The sequence below is a fragment of the Phocoena sinus genome, chromosome 16, assembly GCF_008692025.1.
Source record: "Phocoena sinus isolate mPhoSin1 chromosome 16, mPhoSin1.pri, whole genome shotgun sequence".
Lineage (NCBI taxonomy): Eukaryota > Metazoa > Chordata > Mammalia > Artiodactyla > Phocoenidae > Phocoena > Phocoena sinus.
The window spans coordinates 57,190,515-57,211,541 of NC_045778.1; the positions used below are offsets into that span (position 1 = coordinate 57,190,515).

Here is a 21,027-nt window from a genome sequence, read left to right on the forward strand (position 1 = left end):
CTGATATATACTATTCAGTATATGAATTTGGGGGGAACTACTTTACAGCAACTTGCCCTCTTGTAAACGAAAATCGAATGGATGTTCAGAATGGTTGGACGACATCTGCATTCAATCAATAGCAAACACTGATCTAATTCGGTCAAGATAGACAAAAATGCCTTTAAGTAGGTAAGATGGTGACACAGGCAGAAAAATCAAATGGTGCCAAGCAAAAGAAAACCGTCTTTGATTTCTAAAGAATTCAAGTTGCCATATATCTTTTGCCGAGGCTTTCGGAGCAATCTTTACCCAACGTCTATCTATCGGACAGTTGCTTTTCCTTCTGACTTCCTTAGGTGGGTCAAGTTTGCGTCTCTTCCCATCCATCAGTGTAAAATTTAATGCCCCACTAAACTTACCTCCTTCTTTGCCTGTTGTGTAGGCCTGGGCACACTGAGGCAGCAATAATTTGTGAATTGGTTAACCCGATGATCACCCCTATTCAGTGGGACTAAAGTCTAGTCCCGGGTCTTCGGGGGCGGAGCGTAGGGTGTAGAGCTATAGGTTACCATTAGGAGGCGCTCGCCCAAGGCTCGGCCCCGCGTTCTTAGTGTCTGGAACTCTCTCTCTCGCAGCCTAGCTCTATGGTTTCCGTTGTGTTTTCCCCGGAATAGGCAGAGCTTCCGCTTCCGGTGGGGCCGTCCCTAGCGGCGGAGATGGCGGCGACTGCGGCTGAGGCTGCGGCCTCGGGCTCTGGAGAACCCCGTGAAGAGGCTGAAGCCCCCGGCCCCGCCTGGGATGAGTCCCAACTGCGCAGTTATACCTTCCCGACCCGGCCCATCCCGCGTCTGAGTCAGAGCGACCCCCGGGCGGAGGAGCTCATCGAGAATGAGGTAGGGGGCGGGGCCGCGTCGAAGAGGGGGTGGGGGGTGGGGGATGGGGGAAGGGACCAGATTGGGAGGAGAGGTTAAAGGCGAGTGGTGATGGAAGGGAGGGGTTGTGGATTAGGCCGGGTTGTGGACTAGGGCCTAAGGGGAGATGGAGAGGGAAGCAAGGAAAAATGGGACTTGCGAGGTTCGTGCTGGTTAACAGGAGAAGTAATTTTGAAGTTGGGAAGTACTGGAATCTTGGGACAAGAACCCACTAGCTCCTTGGGACGCCTTCATTTGTTTTTTCTACTTAGGAGCCTGTGGTGCTGACCGACACAAATCTTGTGTATCCTGCCCTAAAATGGGACCTTGAATACCTGCAAGAAAATATTGGCAATGGAGACTTCTCTGTGTACAGTGCCAGCACCCACAAGTTTTTGTACTATGATGAGAAGAAGATGGCTAATTTCCAGAACTTTAAGCCGAGGTCCAATAGGGAAGAAATGAAATTCCATGAGTTTGTTGAGAAACTGCAGGATATTCAGGAACGAGGAGGTGAAGAGAGGTAAATTCCCAGGTCGTGGTTTTCCGTTGGATCTAGGGCATCTATTTTCCTTTCCTTATCTGAGGATGAGTTTTCTAGCTTGAGGAATGATGGAATGACTAGACTTGAACTGTGATTCTCAAGTTTGTTGTCTTCATAAAGTGAGAGTCACACTTGCCTAGCAGAGTCAGGTAGGTGAATGAAGTGAGTGAAGTTGTTTGGGTGAAAGCTATGATGAAGCTGAAGGCATATGCCTTATTCAAAGTGTGAAGTCATTACTTGACTCTTGTTTCCATTTTGGAGTGCAGTCCCAGGGTTGCCAGATAGTCTGATTTTTTTCAAGAGAAACCAGAAATCAGTATTTTTATTTAAAATCTTTTTGAGTTTTAAATGTGGGCAGCTAATTCATATTTTTTAAAATGCTGCAAGAGGCCAATTTAAAATATGTGTTAGTAGATTTCCTGAGATTATGGGTTTGCAGCCTTTGTCCTAAAATATTTGAATGGGGGCAGTGCAGGCTAAAAAGTTGTATAGGTGAGGGTGGGGAGAATATTGATGTGTTGCGTTGAATTGATGATAGCAAACACAAGATACACACACACACACACGGGAGTGACTCTTTCTCTCTACCTTAGGTAGAGAGCCTCTTAGGTAGGTCCCAGACAACATTCAGTCCCACAGAATAACGTTGCCTCTGGGAAATTGCTGTCATTGAGTACTTGATGGTGAATGACTATCTCCGTCTCACATTTGGTGCCCACCCCTGGGCTTTTCTTCACTCTCCAGCCTCAGTTCTCTTCTTGACTCTGTTAGTAGTATGTGGCAGAGTGAAAGGATTTGAAACATACTTTTTATTTATTTATTTTTTTGGCTTTTGACTCTTAGCTATTGTCATAATGATGGAACTTTGACCGGAAGAGTTTCCAGAATCTGAACTATGGTTGATTTGTTCTTTATGTCTTATAGAGACTGGTTCAGTTGAATCATCTCATGCATGATGTCCTCAAATTTACCACAGTGCATGCATGCGTGCGCACACACATACACCCAGTGTTCAGAAGAGAGATTGATTTAAATGATGCTTGTGGAGTGTAAAGCTATTGATTGAACATATGCATGGAATGAGTGTGAGATAAGACACATGAGTCCTCTGGTTCCTCAGTCACTTTAAGTTTCTTGCTTCCTGTAGTGAGAGCATTTTGCCTAAGTCTGAACTATGAGTGTAGTCTGTACTTTATGGGTGATTTAAGGAAAATTTTTTTACTATTTGCAAGATTTGCCCTATCAGCTGACTTTAGCACCAGCCAACTCTATTGTATAATTGTACAGCTTGTTATGATTCTAGGGTGAAGGGTGTTAGGATCCTCTTTGAGCTCTTTTGAGGATTTACTGTTAAGGTTTCACAGGAATTGCTTAGATTCCTGTTTGGGGAGTGTTCCTGACTCTTTCAGAGTTACTTGAGAAATATTTGTATGAACATATGTACATCATAATCTCTGGGGAACGTTCCAAGGTTGCATTGGAGTCTTGAGGTTTCCATGTCCCCAGACAGGTAGCTGTTTCCAACTTATCAAGATTTTTAATTAATGTTGCCTTAAACATTGTGATTCCAGGCACTGGGATACCTTTGAGCTTTTGAAGTAATGCTCTCAGGACCATTACTTCTTCTTCTTCACGTTTGCCCCCTAAATAATGTTTCTTTCGGGGCTTGATCAAGTGTGTTTGGCTTTTCATATCTATTAAGTAACTTCTTACCTTCCTCAGGCATGTTAGGGGCCCTGGGTCTGTGGAAAGCTTAGTGAGGTATTTTTCTTCAGCTATAGATGGCTGCTACAGATAGGTGGCTGAATCAGTTAAGATAAACTAGGCTTCAGTCCAGGGCTCAGCGACTTGAAGCAACGAAGGTTTATTTTTCACTCATGCTACATGTCCATCTCAGGTCACCTGGATACTCTACTTAACATCATCTTTTGCACTTTGGGACACAGATTGCTCCATCAGTTGCCATTGGAAACTTTGCAGTTGCTGTGGCAGAGGGAAAGTGATGTGGTAGTGTGTACTGGTTCTTAAAATTACAGTTTGGAAGTAGCACCAGTCACTTCTGTGGACATCTCATTGGCCAAAGCAAGTTATATAAGCAAGCCTTGCTTCAAGGAGGTGAGGAAGAATCTCTCTCACAGGGAGGGAACTAGTTCTTGGTGAACAATAATATGAGCTGCCGAAATGGCCATCAAGGGCCAAAGGGGATGTCTCGCGCCCCGAGAGTTTCTGGAACAAGGCTGAGTCATCATTCTAGGGTCTGTGGGTAGGCTTCGAGGAAATCTATGAAATTATATTAAAGTTCAATGTGTGCATTTTTATGGGGAACCTTGCTTGGATTCTTTTTTTTTCTTGGATTCTTAAAGGAGTCATACTGTGACCCAGAAAAAGTTAAGAATCACTTCTCTAAAGTATAAAATTTGGTGTTGAACAGAGCTCAGAGAAGGATAGGTAAGGATTCAGTTCTGTGAGAGTCCCATGGCTGCAGCTGTTCTTTGTGGGAGATGTTGGTATGGGCTTGGGTTTGGATTTCCAGGTATGAGAGGCCATGCCAGGGACAGTGTGTACATGCACTAATGGGATTTTCTTCTTGGGGAACATAGGTTGTATCTGCAGCAAACACTCAATGACACTGTGGGCAGGAAGATTGTCATGGACTTCTTGGGTTTTAACTGGAACTGGATTAATAAGCAACAGGGAAAGCGTGGCTGGGGGCAGCTGACCTCTAACCTGCTGCTTATTGGCATGGAAGGTAAGAAATCTTTCAGAAAGCAGCATGGCTTGGGGTCGTATGAAGTGATTTCTAAACCTTTCCCCACCACTTGTTCGCTCCATGACTTTCAACAAGTCACGTAACGTTCTTAAGTCTCAGTCTCCTAATTTGTAAAATGAACACAGTAATATCTTATAATTAACTATGAAGATTAAATGAGATAACGTATGTTATGTCAGGTACTCTAGAAAGAAAGTTCCCTATTCCCTTCCTCAGTTGCTGTGTGAGTATATATATTTAGATATTAGGGATCTCTAAAATTCTGCTGTTTTCTATTGGATCTGTCTATATTCAGAAGATTTTTATCCCAGTAGAAGAGGGAAACGTTTTTCCAATGTAAATTGAACCTTATCTTTTGAACAGATAATACATTAATGGGGTTAAATTCAAAAGGTGTAAATAGGTATGTAGTGATAAATCTCTCTTCCATTTCTATTTCTCAGCCTCTCAGTATCCTTCCCTCCCTAGAGGCACCATATGTTATTAGTTGCTTGTGTATCCTGCTAGTGGATTTTACATGTACATAAGCAAATACATTAATACTTTTTTTTTTTTAAATAAAAAGAAGAACCTTTAAACTCCAATCAGGAGAAAGAGAGCTACTTACCAGCCAGGGTCATTGTCTTATTCGTTTTTTTTTTGTTTGTTTTTTTTAATTTTTTTTTCTTTATTTTTATTTCTGTCACTTGCTCAGTGCCAGGCCCATAGTAGATACTTAGTAAATGATGAGTAAATAGGGTTGAACAAGGAAGCAGAGTAATTACTCATTGTCATTCACCACTAGGCTGTGAAGTCTCTTCTTCCCCTTTGATTGTCCTTTCTTCAGATTTGGGTCTTTTGCTGCCAGTGTTAATAAAAGTTTCCAGCAGTGCAACTTATGAATTGACCCTTAACCTGACCCTTTGAAACCAACTCTTGGTTGACCTGCCAGGAGCAAGTTCTTGTTTACTTGACTGAATTTTTATGTTGCCTTCCTATCCTGTGGTGTAGAGAGCAGGGAAACAGATCCCTCAGAGATGAAAGAGCAAGTCTCCTCTGAGGATGCATATGGATCTCTGCACTTAGGAAAGCAGCTGTCTTGGCTCACCCAGGCAGACCTGGGGAATGTTTTCTAAACTCCATTCCCTACAGAGGTCCCTTGATCTCTCAAGGATTGTGCAAAGGATAAACATCAGATGCAGCCCCATTACAAAGAGTAGATGGAGCATACATACGCTAGGGCAGAACTAATTCAGGATGGCATTTTAAATAATTTGCCTTATTCAGAGTATACAACTCTCTTCAGGAATCTGATATGCTTCCCTCAATGAGAATCAGCAGCTCCAGTGTTGATCTAAAGAAGTTTTGCAATCCCACAGGTGTGATGAAGTGGGAGCAGAGGTTGAGAATCTTTGAGCTCCAAAAGAGCTACCCAAAGCAAGTACATATTCGTACAACTTAAAATGACTGATTAACTCCATCAAAGAAGATCATGCATGCGTTGCTGATACCAGTCATTTCAGTTGTTCTAACTCTCGTTTTTTTGCTGCCCTTGAATTCGTGCCATAGTCAAGAAGAGTACAAGTACAGGTTCCCCTCAGCTGTCTAAAAGCAGAGCATTCCTGTGAAACCTTGTATAAGCCGAGATGATGTAAAACAAAGAAGCAGTTACTTTAGGACACATCTTGCTAATGGATGCACAAAGTAAATCGAGATAAAGCACAGATGCTCACAGACACAGTTCAGAGCTATGGTGGCTTGATACTGAGATGCTGGCTTGATGCTGAGTGTAGTTTCCAGGGGAGGAGGTTGGCAGTGCCACTCTCAATTCCTGTGCTTGCTGCCTCTGTGATGACTCGCTGCAAAACAAACACTGAATGATATTTTTGCTTTTTTTTTCATAAAAATGAAAATCCTCTTTGGATTTCTTTCGGTTAGCAAAAACAGGTACAAATGTAGGTCTTTTATAAAAGCAAAATGACGTAAAGCTAACTTTTGATAAGTGGGGTGTACCTGTGCAGAGTATTATTTTGCCGTACTTGTATCACTTTGATGTGCAGTTGCTTCCAATAAGGGCAGCAGTCATCATTTAAGAAAGTCTACTTTGCTAATTGATGGTGAACTTTTAGCCAGTGATGTTTGCTACTAGACTTATCACCCATTAAAAGTGTAGTACCTAATTGAGAGTTGTAATTACAGTCTCCCTGATCTTGCCTGAAATTTTGATTTGGAACCCTTTGCTGAGAGGGCAGGCTGGGTTTCTCTCCAGCACTGGGGCCTGTGTTCCACCCTGTGCAATAGAGTTACTGCTCTGAATAAGAAAATGTCTGTCTTCCTACAGGAAATGTGACACCTGCTCACTATGATGAGCAACAGAACTTCTTTGCTCAGATAAAAGGCTACAAGCGATGCATTTTGTTCCCTCCGGATCAGTTTGAGTGCCTCTACCCATATCCTGTTCATCATCCATGTGACAGACAGAGCCAGGTGAGCTCGTGTGGTCTGAGGAGGGTGTAGAACTCCTTTGAGATCCAAGGCTGGCATGTCTTTCCCCTTCTCTGTGGAGGTATGCCAGGTTTGGACAAACTCAGGACAATTTCACAATGTAGTTTATATATTCCAGGTCCCTGTGGTGGTCCCCATATATTTAGGGCAGACCCCATCACTGATGCTGGTGGACTCTGGTTATTCTGTTTGAATTATAAGTTCATGGAACAAAATGTGTATGTCTCCATTGGATTTAATAATTGTTTACTTTTGTCACGGTTGCTACTTCTTTTTGATAAAAAAAAGGGTGAATAGAATTGAGATATGTCACTTAATGTCTTTTCTGGATCTCAGTGAGGTGTGTGGTTGACTTTGTGGCCAACCAGAGAGCGCCTCTCCTTTCTTGAGAAAACCGCTTAACTACCTCGTGTAGAAATCTTTGCTGGTTAGAATATGTATTTGGGGAAAAATTTCTGAAGGTTTGGGTGAAGGATGAGTCCTAATTCCTCAGATCTGCAGGCCATGAGTAGGTTTTCTGACCTTTAAACTGTGATGATTGGCTTCTGACCTCAGGAGCACTGAGGCCTAGTATTCTTTATCATTTAACATTCAGCAATGCCCATCTTCTTAGGTCATTCTCTGAGAGTTTATGTATGTTTAATGTGTGTTGTGTCTTCTGGATATAAATTCTAAAGACTTTTTTAAGGCATCTTTCTTGACTACCAAAGTTACTGATAAAAATTTGGTGATTGACTGATTTTTTTTTTTCTCTTGAACCTCTCAGGTGGACTTTGACAATCCTGACTACGAGAGGTTCCCCAATTTCCAGAACGTGGTTGGTTACGAAACAGTGGTTGGCCCTGGTGATGTTCTTTACATCCCAATGTACTGGTGAGGATGGGGCTAGGACTGGGGGCTTTTAGGGAGCGTTCTTTGCCATTCCCTGGAAAGCCTTATCCATGTCTCTTCTTTTGAGTTGTGGCAGGATTGGACTTACGTGATATACAGGAAGGTTGGCATATCCAGATGATGAGCATACTGAACATGGGGGAAATGGCAATACTGTTTCTAGACAAGATGACAGTTCCTCAAGTCCAAAGAGATCCCAGAGGCTTGAGGCTAGAGAAACTGTTCTTGACTCTTTGGTATTTGAAGGGTGAACACCACTGCCTCTAGCCCCAGGGTGTGTTTGATAGGATGAGTGTGAAGATACTGTCTTCATTATATCCCTTAGCAGGACTCTACCTAGTTTCAGAGGATCCCTCCTTCTGAGAAGTACTGGTGGCAAACAGGAGCCTGTTTATTTTCTTGCAGGTGGCATCACATAGAGTCATTACTAAATGGGGGGATTACCATCACTGTGAACTTCTGGTATAAGGTGAATATGGTTTTTTTTCCTAGATGGGAGTGGGGTGAGGTAGGTGTAATAAATTATTTAGGGGCAGGGTGGGGAGGTTGGCTGTCTCTGGAAGTGATTCCTAGATCTTTGGGGGAGCTGGAGAGGGTGGGGTTGAACTGGGTTTCTTAAGGGAGGATGGTGCGAGGAACAGTGGGTGACACTGAAGCCTGCTAAAGACATTTCCTGAGCTGCTGCTTCCTTTGCAGGGGGCCCCCACCCCTAAGAGAATTGAATATCCTCTCAAAGCCCATCAGAAAGTGGCCATAATGAGAAACATTGAGAAGATGCTTGGAGAGGCCTTGGGGAACCCACAAGAGGTATGTGGCTGCCCCAAGGTGGCTCTCCTGTGACTCAGTGGGCAGAGTGACCAGGGAAAGTCAGGATTGGTGTCACAGTCTCTGTAGCTCTTCTGTTTCAGTATCTGTTGTCCTGTTTCTTCATAGAGGTTATGGGTATGTTCAGAAAATCCTTGTTTTCTGATGAGAGCTGGGCTTGACTGGCGGATCAATTATAATCTGTTCCATGCTAGTAGTAATGTTCCGCATGGGGCTTGTGTGCCAGCTGGGGACCCCCGAGGGGATTCTTTTGGAATGGGAAGCGAGCGGTAAAGCATCTACTCACACGCTCCCAGCCGTGCCAAGACTGCTCTAGGTAATGTTGAGACCTGCTTCCCATGCAGGTGTGCCAGTGGCCCGTTGGGTAAATGGGGGAGGTCTGTATTTGTAATGCTCCTACCTCTGTCCTGTGGATAGCCTCAGCATTCAGAGCACCTGTGGGCTTGGGAGATCGCACCAGCCCCGATTACAAATGATCTTTTCAGGATATAGAATCACTTAAGATTCTTAAGTCACATTTACAAAACATGCACGTAAACACTCGGGGTGTCTGGGATTATTAGCTCCTCTGACCTTCTGTTTATCAGTTTGGTTCTGCTTACAAATGTAGGGTATTGTGAGAGGGAAGGTAATACAAGATGGACCCAGAGGAGAGGGCCATGCTCCAGGATACTGGGTTGACCGCTAGGAAGAGAGTTGGTTAGAGGGTTTACAAGATTGAATGGAAGCCTTGTCCTTGCCCTTGGCTGGACATCGATGTCTCCAGACACACCTCATCTGGCTCCGGGGCTAGGGGACAGGCAGTTCTGACTGGCTCCTCATGTCTTTTCACAGGTGGGGCCCTTGTTGAACACAATGATCAAGGGCCGATACAACTAGCCTGCCAGGAGTCGAGGCCTCCTGCCAGGTGACTGCTAGCCCGTCCACACCGCTTCATTGATGAGGACAGGAGACTCCAAACGCTAGTATTGCACGCTGCACTTAATGGACTGGACTCTTGCCATGGCCCTGGAGGCAGGTGTTTGGGGCAAGGCAGGGTGGTTGGCACTCCACTCCCATTCGGAGGGACTTCTTACCCTTGCCTCTGTGCCCCAGCACCTTCCCTCTCTGCCCCCTAAAGTCCTGCATTCAGTGTGTGGAGTCCCCAGCTTCTGGTTGTCATCATGTCGTGTGTTAGTCTGTCAACCTTGGGATGTGTGTGCGTGTGTATGCCTGCACACGCGTGTATGTACTTGTTCCTTGCTCCCTCCTTCTGGGTCAGGATGCCACCTCTGGCTCTCAGCTCTGTCTCCTGCAATCTCAGTGCCTCAGCCTGAGAGAGAGGAGATGTTCTTGGACGCCCATTGCATCTGGGCAACAGGGCCACACTATCCTAACCGTGAGGTCAGTCTGCCCCCTCCCAGTTTTCACAGAGAGGCTCTAGGCTGTTGGGAATGGCTACTGAGACTCTAATGGGGAGAGGGAGAGTGGGGAGGGTTGCCTTTGAGAACCTAAATAGCTTCCTAGGAGAGTAAATTAGACAGGGTTCCAACTTGAACCTTCAAGCTCAAGCCATACACAGAAAAGAGCCTTGGGACACAGGAACCAAGGATTGTGCATAACTTACAAATTACAGACACATACAGCTTCTTTCTTTCAGCACCAGCTCTTGTTCTCTGTCCTGGGTGCCAGGGGAGTCATCCTAGCAATGGCTTCTCTAGGTTCTAGGGGTGCAAGCCTCTGTGTGGTTGTGTGTGGATGTTTGTGCCTGTGTGTGTGCACGTGTGTCCACACTGGCCTGCCTCTCTGCTTACCAAGTTTCTACTGCTTAACCTTGTCCAGTGGGACATACAGCAGGAGCCCCAAGGCAGTGCTGCCTGACCTGGTCTAAAGCTTTTAAACTCATTTTTAGCCATTGGATGTTGGTCAGGCCTCGCTGCAACCTGCCTGAGGCCGACTGGCTAGAGCCTCCACGTCCTGTGACCGACCCTCCCTGCCCAGGCCCCGTCCTCTGTGTCTGCGGAGCTTCTTGGCTCAGGAGACAAAATGGAGTCAAGCCTAGGCAGCTAACGCACCACATGTCATCCACCTCATGGCAAGGGCAAAAATGTAGCCTTGCCTCTTAAAGCCAGCGCCTCTGCCAGACCCCCACTGTAATGTTCCACAAACACCCTCAGAAGTCAGGGCAACTGGTGGAGCATGGAGAGGAATTTCCTTTTCTGTTCATAGCTTTTCTTGGGAACCCCTCTCAGGACTGCAGCTTACAGCTGGGCAGCTGTGCACTGCACAACTCGAAGGGCCATCATTCACGCCTGTATAATGGAAGTGGGGCCCCTGGGATTGGGCAGTGTGATGGCCCTGCGTCTGCTCACCTCCACTCCCATCTCCACGCCCCTTCTCTCTGGAAGGAAAAAGGAGTTGGAAGTCTCTGGGTTCATTTTTTCCTTTTTTTTTTTTTTTTTTTTGCCAAAGGTTTACTTCCAGTGCCCGAGCTATGGCTCTCGCCCCCAGAGCTCAGTTTACAGTTACAGTGCACTGGTGGACTGAGAGGATGCATGTGTGTGTGTGCATGAGCGCACTTGTGTGTATTTTGGGGAGGGGTGTTTATTTTTAGTACCCCATTCTGGGGTTCTCTGATGCAGTGTGGGTGTTCAAACATGGTACCTTCTCAAGTGTAGTTCTTTCAAATATAGCCAATGCTGGAAAATGTGATTGCAGTGATCTCCATCCCTCCATCTCTTTTGGGAAAGAGGAACGCAGCAAAGAAAACAAGGCAGACAGAAGATAAATTGACCACAAAGACACTTTGAAATACAGCACATTATTTTCCTTCTCAGCAGCTCTGCTGCATCCCTGGCTCATTCCTTAAAGGTGTGGGTGATGTGCAGCAGGGAGGCATGGTCTCTCAGCTGCTCCTCTCTGGGTGCTGTGCCGACCCAGGTCTGCACGAGGGGGAGGGACCTTCACAGGTCGGGTCCTGATCCTTGGGTAATGTCTCTGGGTTCATGTCCAATAGTGATCCCTGATTATTAGACACATAATGTGTGCCTGGTGCTTTTAGTGCAAGGTAGGTATTCTCATTTTACAGTTCAAGAATAAGCAGTTAGTGGCAATCAGGATTCAAACCTAGTACTGTTTGGCTGCAAACCCCCTGCTGTTCTTTTCCACCAAACTACATTGATTCTCCTACTGTACCTCCTTTGGACTACAGGCAGCAGGCAGTGTCTAGTTCAGACAGGCTTAGCCCAAAAGGATACAGAAGATACAGCTCAGGGTGAAAGCTCTTCTGGGCTCCAGCTAAAGACTTCTTGGGAAAACTGCCAGGAAGCCATATTATGAGTTAAGAGTTCTGGAAGAAGTTACAGGGAAACTGAGTTCTAGATCCCCTTGGTTACTTGTGTGTCCTTGAATAGGTCCCATAACTTTTCCCAGCATGCTTCTGCATCTGTAGAATTGAAGATCTAGATATTCACTAAGAACTTTGATTCATGTTCTGCTGCCTCCGTTTCCCCCAGTGAAGAGATTGAGGCTCTTCGCTTCACATACCTAGGTTAGGGCTGTTCAGGCTCAAATTCTACTCGTAGCAGAGTACAACGTTTCTGCTCTGTTGCTTACTCCTATCCTAGCTGGCAGTGTGAAGGCAGACACATGAGGGGAAGATGGGGCTTTGGGCCTGTATGAGGGTCAGCCATGTTGCAAGATCCTATTTTTACACCAGCAGGTACAGAGGAAACTACTCTTTTGTAAAGTCAAATATTTGTTGGGGGGGTTGAAGTTTGGGGGGGTGGAGGAGGGGCTGTTCTGGGCATCAGTTGAGCAGATGCCCAGGATGCCTGGGGGAGACCAACTTCCCCTACAAATCAGAGCTCTAAATTACAAGGTTTTTACCAATGCGAACAGTTGGGGGAAGTCGTCTGCTCTCATTTGCGTAATGGTTTCTGTCACTGGTGATTAGACACAGGATGAAGGAAAAGAAATTTGACAATTAGGAATGAGCGATCATTAATCTGAATCTGTTAGGAGACGGGAAGGATCCTTAGTGGGCCAACCCAAAATGAGGAGACCCTCCCTCTGCCCCCCAGAGGCTCTTGGGCCACATACCCTTTCATTATTCCCACCATAAGCTGAGCTGTTATTTTCTTAGCAAAGTCTAGGTGGGCCCAGTCCCCAGGCTGAGGTGGATACAGGAACAGACATCTAGAGGCATGAGCCAACAAAGGGTGTCAAATGCAAGTGATAGGGCAAAGAATAGCAAATAGAATGGTTTTGACATGTGTATGCTGTTTGTGGAAAATGTTTTTGTAATCGACACTCTAGATACCCCACCTGTGACATGCATTTGTTACATTACTGCACTGCAGGGTGTGGAGAACACCTGCTCTTATCCTCCAGGAGCCTCTGCTTAGTTGGAGAGGAAACTGCATGAAACACCCAGAGGTTATGAAGCCATGTGTGGTGCACCCTATGAGGACAAGGTTAGAGACTGTTGAGAGAGGAGGAAGATCAGTAGAGAGCAAACCTCAACCTCCAGGCTCCTCCCAGCCCCTGGGCTCCCCAGGGAGGACTCTTCATCCTAGGCTCCCAGCAAGGTTGATTCTGTCCTTCCCCCCTCGCACGTCATTGCAGCTGTAGTTATGTGGAAGGCACTGAGATCCCTGCCCAGCTGTGTGAGCAGGTGATGAGATGAACTAACAGGCTGAGTGTTAAGGTGTGGAGAGTCCCAACTTGGATCTTCTCAGGTCTCTGTGTCACCTCATCTCTCTCTTGTCTTTTTAAACACCACGGACAGGATTTGCACCAGTTATTTGTTTCTCAGTTTTGTGGCTTATATGTTGGTGGGTTCCTTAGATCAGTGGCTTCATCAAGGATTGGAGGCAGGGGTGATGGTGGTGGTTGGTTGTCTTGTCAGAATGTGAACTTCCCATGGGTAGGGCTGTGTCTCTCTCCTTGGTAACTTTCCTACCTCTGGTTTGTCTACCCTTCAAACTCCAATGCAGGGTTTAGTAGGGCTGCAGAGAGTGGCCCTCAGGGACCAGTTTTACCCAAACAGGGTGGATACTGGGATGCTCCTAAGAACTCATGGGCTTCCAGAGGCCCTGGCCTTTCTGCCCATGTCATCTTCTCTTTTTCCGGAACCTCCAGTTCTTGCCCCCCCCAGTCCCTGCCTACTTCTCTGGTATCCTCTCAAATTGCCTGCTCTAAAGAGCTGTTCCAGCTTCCTTTTCCATAGTCCCCCAGTTTCTCCTACTTATACTCTCCCTGCCTAGGCTCTTCAGCAGCCCCTCACCAAGGTCCTTTTTCCTAAACAGTTGCTTTCTCAGAAGCTCCCTGGCTGCAGGTGTTTGGATTGACTTTCTCTAGGATCTTCCATTTCTGATCTGCAATAATTCTTTTCACACATGGTTAGTCCATTTGTTCTGTGTCTGCTCTGTTCTCTTGCCATTCCTTTGTCACTTCTGTACGTCCTGGTTTAGCTTTTCTCACTCTGGGAGCCCTTTCTACTAGTCTTCAGCCAGTTCTGTTTAATCTTCATAGAACTTAGAATCTTCAGCGGAGCCCTGCTGAGCACTTTTGGTGCATTTCTGGCGGACAAAGCCTCGGACACTGGCAACCTTGAGGACCAGGGGTCTGTGGTTAGTGAGGCCTCCGGAGATGGGTGAGAGGAGGGAACCTAGAGAATCATGGACAGTGGAGAACCAGTGAGGGGGGATTGAGCAGGAGACTCCCCAGGAGTGGAGCTGGGCCTGGCAAGCCTGGAGGGAAGAACTGAAGTTAGTGTTTCCACATACATGCATCTCTGTGCCTTAGGGTCCAGCAGTTCAGGGATGGTGGGTGTTTTGGGAATGTCTGCTAATTTCTCTCAGGTGTCTTTGGTGATGCTCTGAGTCACCAAATTTGGCTGACTTCTTAGTTTCAGTGTTTGCTGGAAGGGAAACAGCATATTGAGTAGTCATGTGTCAGGAGTGGAGGTCTTCGATGAGAAACGCCCTGGAAGCTGGGGTAGCAGGAGACGGGGACCCAGTGGTCAGCTTATATACCCCAACTGTCACTTCATTCCTCCAGGTGTTTAGTACAATAGCTGATTAAAGAAGTTTAAAAAAAAACTGGGCCTTGCCTTCTTCCCCACCTGAAATCTAGTCTTCAGGTGATATTTTGGGAAGGAGCATGTGTCTTTTAACTTCAATGAGAAACAACCTAACAATCTAGTATAGTGTATAAAAACATGGGTTTGGGAGTTAGATGTATTTTGTTCAGATTTCTAGCTTTGCTGCTTAATCAGCTGGGCTTGACCTTGTTGATTGACTTGACCTCTCTGAGCCTCAAGTTTCCTCAACTATAATGGTATGTGTGTAGGGGAAGGTGGGTGTTGAAAATATCTACCTCAGGGCTGATGGACTGATCGAAACAATGTCTGTAAAGCTTTACCACAGTGCCTGGCAAGCACTTAATAAATGGCTGTGGTAGTGGTGGTTATATTTATTTTGTGACTTATTCAGAAACTTGATTTCAGTGATTCCTTCCCTCTCAAGAGCATAAGGAAGAATAAGGAAATTATGCTGGAGAAACTCATATTGAGATGGGAACAGACAGAAGAGCCTTGGTATCTAAATCCACCCTAGAGGGAGCGAAACAGGGAAGAGTCTGATGCCTTCTACTTGGTCAGCCAGATTTTACCGCTCTCATCGGCCCAGGGCCGGCATGAGAAGCTGTCAGGTGTGCGGTCTCCTTACGCTGTGTGAGGGGTGAGGGCAGCTGGGTGAGTTCCCATTACACCTAGAGAAGCTGTTGCCAACCTCATACCATGAAACACCACAGCAGTCAAATCAGGCCCGCTTGTTTCAATTTTATTGCATGCTCTTCCATGTATTTAAGTTACATATGTGTTAAGGTTATTTTAGCACAGAGGGGCATTCCGAAGAGAATTCAGAAAAATATAAGACTGGAGTCTTAATAGCTACCATTTGTGGAGCCCCTGGAGCATTTGTTTCAGGCCCAGTTCTAGTCTCTACACATGTGCTCTCAGTTCATCGGGGGCGTCAAGCAGGCAGTTACAGGTCTGCAGAGGAGAAGCACCTGACAAGCTCCTTTGTTCACAGTAGGCTTCTTGCAAGAAGTCACATAGTCTAAGGTGATACCTTAAAGATAACCAGGGATTGGGGAGGAGTAAAAGGCATGCTTCTTCTCTGGCTTCTCCCAGTCCCAAAGCAAACACTCTGTTCCTCCGTGTTTAAGGGTTTTAAGAATCACTTGTAGGAAAGAGCCAGACATTGGACCCCCAAAAGAAGAAAACCCTTTGGTTAGCTACAGAAACATTTGAAAATGATTTTGATTGTCAGCCCAGGTTTGTCCTGGAGTGCAGATGGATTGGACTTGCTCAGTTGTAGCCCTTTCCCTGACTGCTTTGCAAAAGACTTCATTCTGGCCTCTGGAGTTTCACCCTGCTGCCCTACTTGGAAGCAATGCTGGTCCAGTTACTTAGACATCAGCCCAAGATGTACTCTGGCTGCCTGGAATTCTCAGCCTCTTCCACACTGATATCCGGCTGATCTCTTAGGTTCTTCCCCCACTCTCAGCCACTCCCCTCCTCCCCACTATGAGCCACGCCTCTCTGCAGTGCCCCTCTAGCCACTCATATCCTCTTGGGTCTGACCCTGGTCTCCAGCCCCATGGATGTAGAAGACCTCTAGCTGGTGCCAAGCCGTCTCTGGGCTTCAGGCCATTCTGTAGTCACTTTACAGTCACCTCTCCACTTCTAGGTTTCTTTTGCTCTGGGCCTTGGAAGCCTTCCCTCTGGCCCCAGAAAATGTTGCTGTGTTTTATTCAGTTTGCTTAAGACTTACTTGGTCATTGAGGTCAATCCTGCCCTTCAGGGAAGCTCTGCTGCTTATCTCCATATCCAAGCTCTTGAATGTATAGTGTATGGTGCAATATAGGGTAGTGGTTGAAAATGAGGACTTTGCATATTTGGCTTTGAATCCTAGATCTGTCATCCTGTGTGGCCTTGGGCAGATGACAAACTACCTGACATTCAACTTCATATGTATGAGGATAACATTACTACCTTGTCAGGGTTATGTGGAATAAGGCATGTAAAGAAAGGCACAGCAGGGTGACTGCTCCATAGCAGAAGCTTGATGGTCACTGGCTTCTAATGGCCCCAGCCGTGTCTCTTTTAAAGCCTTTACTTCTCGTCCATGTAGCTTTCTGACAAAGGTCCTGTGTCTGCTCCCAGAGCAAGTCTAGTTGTCAGGTCATGAGCAGAGATAGGAGCATAAATTTCTTGCTCACGTTACCATTCCTTACCCCTACCCCTTCTCGGTGACCTCCAACTCACAAGGACTCTAATCTACTATGCTGCCATCGCTGAGGAATGATCTAAAATTTCCTTTTTATAATATTAAAAATACCTGAAACACTGTCAGTGAAAATAGAAGACATCAGACCTGCTGTCGCCACGGGAATAAGAAGCACTGGAAGTGTGTGTGAGCTGGTGGCACAACAGGTGTGAAGGAGGCACAGCAGGCAGGGACACAGGAGGCAAGGAGATGGGCACAGAGGCCACACAATAGTCTAGAGGCAGCAGGGCCCCAGGCTTGTGAAGTTTCCCTCCAAGTTTTTGAATAGTGAGCTTTTAACTGTGAGCAAAATCCCACCCATTTTACAGTCAGTATAGTCATTGTTCTTACAAGGGTTTATGTGATGTTTTGACAAGAATGGAGACATCGGATGTGACTCCTTGGTTTGAATCCCTATTGGCCACTTCCTAACTATAACCTCTTAAGCTAAGTCTGTGCCTCTGCAACTTCAGCTGTGAGGGGTGGAGAATAGCGCATGGCTTGCAATATTGTTATGAGCGTTTGTGATGATGTTTTAAAAACACTCAGTTCAGTATGGGCACTCAGGAAACAGTTTATTATGAAGACCCAGTGTCTAGTTAGTGCTTGAAGAGCTGGGCTTTTTTGATCCTACTCTGACTCAAGATAATGACACTTGAAGTGGAATCACAGAAGAGATGACTTGGGGTGGGGAAGCAAAATGGAAGAGATCACCAGGTTGTGGAAGAGACTGAAAGTCTGTGAAAGGCAGATATGGGGACAAAGGTGGTCTTGCTAGGATGGTGTCTTAAGGAGCAGAAGCAGAGACCTAGGCTCTGGTTTACCATCAGATCCCCAGAATGAAGGAAATAGGGCAGGAGGGTGTCTGTGGGGGACATGGTGTGTCTTAAGTGGAAAGGACACAAGGTTCAGGGGCCATGAACCCCTATGTGAATCTTAGATGTCCTTTTTTCAGGCTGGGTGACTTTGGGCACATTTGTCTCCATGCTTCAGTCCCCTCATCTTTAAAAGTGGTCAGTACTATCACCACCTCCCTTACAGGGGTGATGGGACAACATACGTGAAAATGCTGTCTAAATTGAGCGCTATGTAATATTTGTTGGGTGGTGGTTTAGGAGAGCTTTCCTGGAGTGGGTGGGTCATAGAATTGCAGGAGTTCACAGATAAGAGCCTCCCACATTTCCAGCAGGAAACAGTAAAGCAGCATTTCTCACCAAACACTGTCTTTCACTGTGCCAATATTTGGTCAGGTTTTTGTTTTGGTTTAAGAAGGAAAAGCAGTGTGCTGAGAAAGGGCATAAGTTTTGGAGTCCCATGGATTAGGTTTGAATCTTGTATTCACCATTGCCAACGTTGAGATGGTCAGATTACTTATCGTCTGTGAACTTTGCTTTCTTAACAGGCCCCTTCGAGTGGCTATTGGGAATGAATGAGACAGCTCAAGTGAAACATCTCAGTGCCTAGTGCCTCCCTAGTAAGTGCCCAATAAATATTAGTCCCCTTTCTTTCATTTCTTTTCCCTTTAGGAAGCAGCTAGTTTACTCAGTTTAAAAGGGACTCAGTTGTCCACGCCTTAGTGTGAACAAGTAATATCAGAATTCCCTTCTTGTCTAGGGTGAGATTGGTTGTCCTAAGGTGTGTGAGTGTGAGTGAGGAAGAATCATGGGAGAAGGTGGCAGGACTCTACTATGTTGGAGCTGGAGTAGGGGTCCTTTGGTCATCTAGTTGGTGTGGGGGTGAGTGAAGAACACGTGATGTTGAGAGGTGAGTTTGAAGAAAGAAGGTGGGTGCTGAGTGCTAGAGGGAAAGGCCAGTCTAGGGGTTGTGTGGAGTGGAGGACAGGACAATGAGCTATGGATGAGATCAGAGTCCCACCAGGGGAACATTAGGAATTGTGACTACAAATCAAAGTTGTGAGAGAAGTCCTGCATTCAGCCAGCTGTCATCTTAACACCTCTGAGAGTTGTGGTCATCCCAGAAAGGAAGAATATAAAAAGAAAGCAGAAATCTTCAAGATGGAAAGACTTTTTAAGTGTTTTCAGAGCCAAGGAAATGCACAACCTAATCAAGGTATCTGACAGCCTAGGTGGGGTTCAAGGTGTCTGAGAAAATGCAGTTGGGTATTGAAGCGCATCAAACTCAGGGATATGAGCTGGGTGACCACCTTCTTAGGTCTTAGGTAATGGAGGCCCCATAATAGGGCTTTCAGAGACAACAAATAGGAATTTATGGGTCCCTTCTTAGAATCCAGTCAGTAGCCCAATCAATGTTTCTGGTTGTTTTACCATCTCAACCGTCTGAGAAGGCAACCTCCAAAATATATGTGCAGCATCAATTGTTTCCTTGATAGGTAAGCATCTTTTAACTCTGGAGAACTTAGAATGAAGGATAGGCATGTTTAAGAACATGGAACCTGCAGCACTACTATATTTGCTCTAAGGAATCTATGCAGTTTGTTTTTAAATCCTTAACATACGGAGGAGAATTTGCCTTTTAGTTTGATAGGTTTACCTTGTAATACCAACTAAAGAGTGTTGAATAATTTATTTAGACTTGAATTTTAAGTCAAAATCTCGCCAAGTCTCTATATTGTTTTGGAACATTTAAAATGATTTGAGATTTGCTGTATTTATGAACGTAATCTATTGGCGATATAATAATCAAGTACTTGGGAAAGTTTGTTTTAGTCAGGTAAATGAAGTACTTAAATAAAATATATTAACCTCACATTACTCTTTTGTTTTATAAACAAAATAATAAGGTTTGTAAGCTGAACTTAACAGCTTAGACAAGAACTAGGATTTTGAATATGTAACTTCGAAAACTGAATATAATCTTAAAGCCAAAGTAATTTCTGGATAGTTATTTCTACACACAAAAGTATCCCTCATGGATATCAAACACCTCCTGGGGAAACTCTGCATATAGTATTATCACAGACCCAGTCACTCATCCTCTCTAGGTAGCAGTCGCTCTCCAGGCACTGGCAGCAGTTAAGATGGCCACCATGGGTCAAATCATAGGTACAGGCATGGTTTTTTTTTTGCGGTATGCGGGCCTCTCACTGTTGTGGTCTCTCCTGCTGCAGAGCGCAGGCTCCGCACGCGCAGGCTCAGTGGCCATGGCTGACGGGCCCAGCCACTCCACGGCATGTGGGATCCTCCCGGACCGGGCACGAACCCGCGCCCCCTGCATCAGCAGGCGGACTCCCAACCACCGCGCCACCAGGGAAGCCCCAGGCATGGTTTTTGAAACTTTTTAAAATTGGTTGGCAACATATATGATAAACTTTAAAAACAAAAGCTTGGGTCTTCCCTTGTGGTGCAGTGGTTAAGAATCGGCCTGCCAGTGCAGGGGACACAGGTTCAAGCCCTGGCCCGGGAAGATCCCACATGTTGCAGAGCAACTAAGCCCATGCGCCACAACTACTGAGCCTGTGCTCTAGAGCCCGCGAGCCACAACTCCTGAGCCCGCGTGCCACAGCTCCTGAGCCCGCGTGCCTAGAGCCCGTGCTCCGTAACGAGAAGTCACCGCAATGAGAAGCCCGCGCACTGAAACGAAGAGTAGCCCCCGCTCGCCGCAACTAGAGAAAGCCTGCACGCAGCAACGAAGACCCAACGCGGCCAAAAAAATAAAAACTAAATAAAAACAAAAGCTTTTGGCTTCTCTGGAAAATTAGAAGATCTGGCAACAGTAAGATCCCATTTCCCATAGGACAGCCGTTGGCCAGAGCTGAATAGCTGCCACCCCTTTGGGCATGTCCTTCCCATTTGCCAGTCACCACTCTTCGTTTTGGTACCTAATACCTGGTTTATCTCACCTCTGTGACCTGTCTGGCCCACATTTTTGCACGTGACCCCTGAACTAGAGGTTTTCTGAGGTTCCTAACAGCAGATTGATAGCTGGGGGAAGGGCTCAGGAAAAGTGCAGTCCCTGCCCTCCTCTCTATTCTCATCATCTCCTCTGTCCAGGCTGTCTTTTCCCAGCCACCTGGCCCCAGGGCTGGTTTCAGCCACTAGAGGAAATATGCAAGACATTCCCAGGCTCAGACTTCTCTGTGTTTGCTGCTCTTGTCTATAACCACACTGGTTCCAGAGATTCTGTTGCCCAGACAGTTTGCCTGGGCTCTGACCTCATGTCTCAGTTCCTGTGAACTTCCTGCTTTCCTTCGTAATTTGACCACAGCCTCACTCTGGTGCGTGAGGGCTCCCAAGCTCTGCTTTATGAAGCTCCTGTACCTGATTATACCTGGTCTGTCAGGCTTGGTTTTGAATCTTCTAACTCAGACTCCCAAATCCCAACCCC

At 46.0% G+C, this 21,027-nt stretch overlaps 1 protein-coding gene across 1 annotated transcript; it reads left to right on the forward strand.

The window, feature by feature from the left end:
* Window positions 1-673: 673 nt before the first annotated feature.
* Window positions 674-19,449, forward strand: HIF1AN (hypoxia inducible factor 1 subunit alpha inhibitor). The gene is made up of 8 exons (XM_032609033.1): window positions 674-875; window positions 1,166-1,416; window positions 4,038-4,186; window positions 6,528-6,673; window positions 7,458-7,564; window positions 7,988-8,051; window positions 8,279-8,389; window positions 9,242-19,449. The coding sequence occupies exons 1-8, from the start codon at window positions 699-701 to the stop codon at window positions 9,284-9,286; spliced, it is 1,050 nt and encodes a 349-aa protein (XP_032464924.1). The 5' UTR covers window positions 674-698; the 3' UTR covers window positions 9,287-19,449.
* Window positions 19,450-21,027: the final 1,578 nt, after the last annotated feature.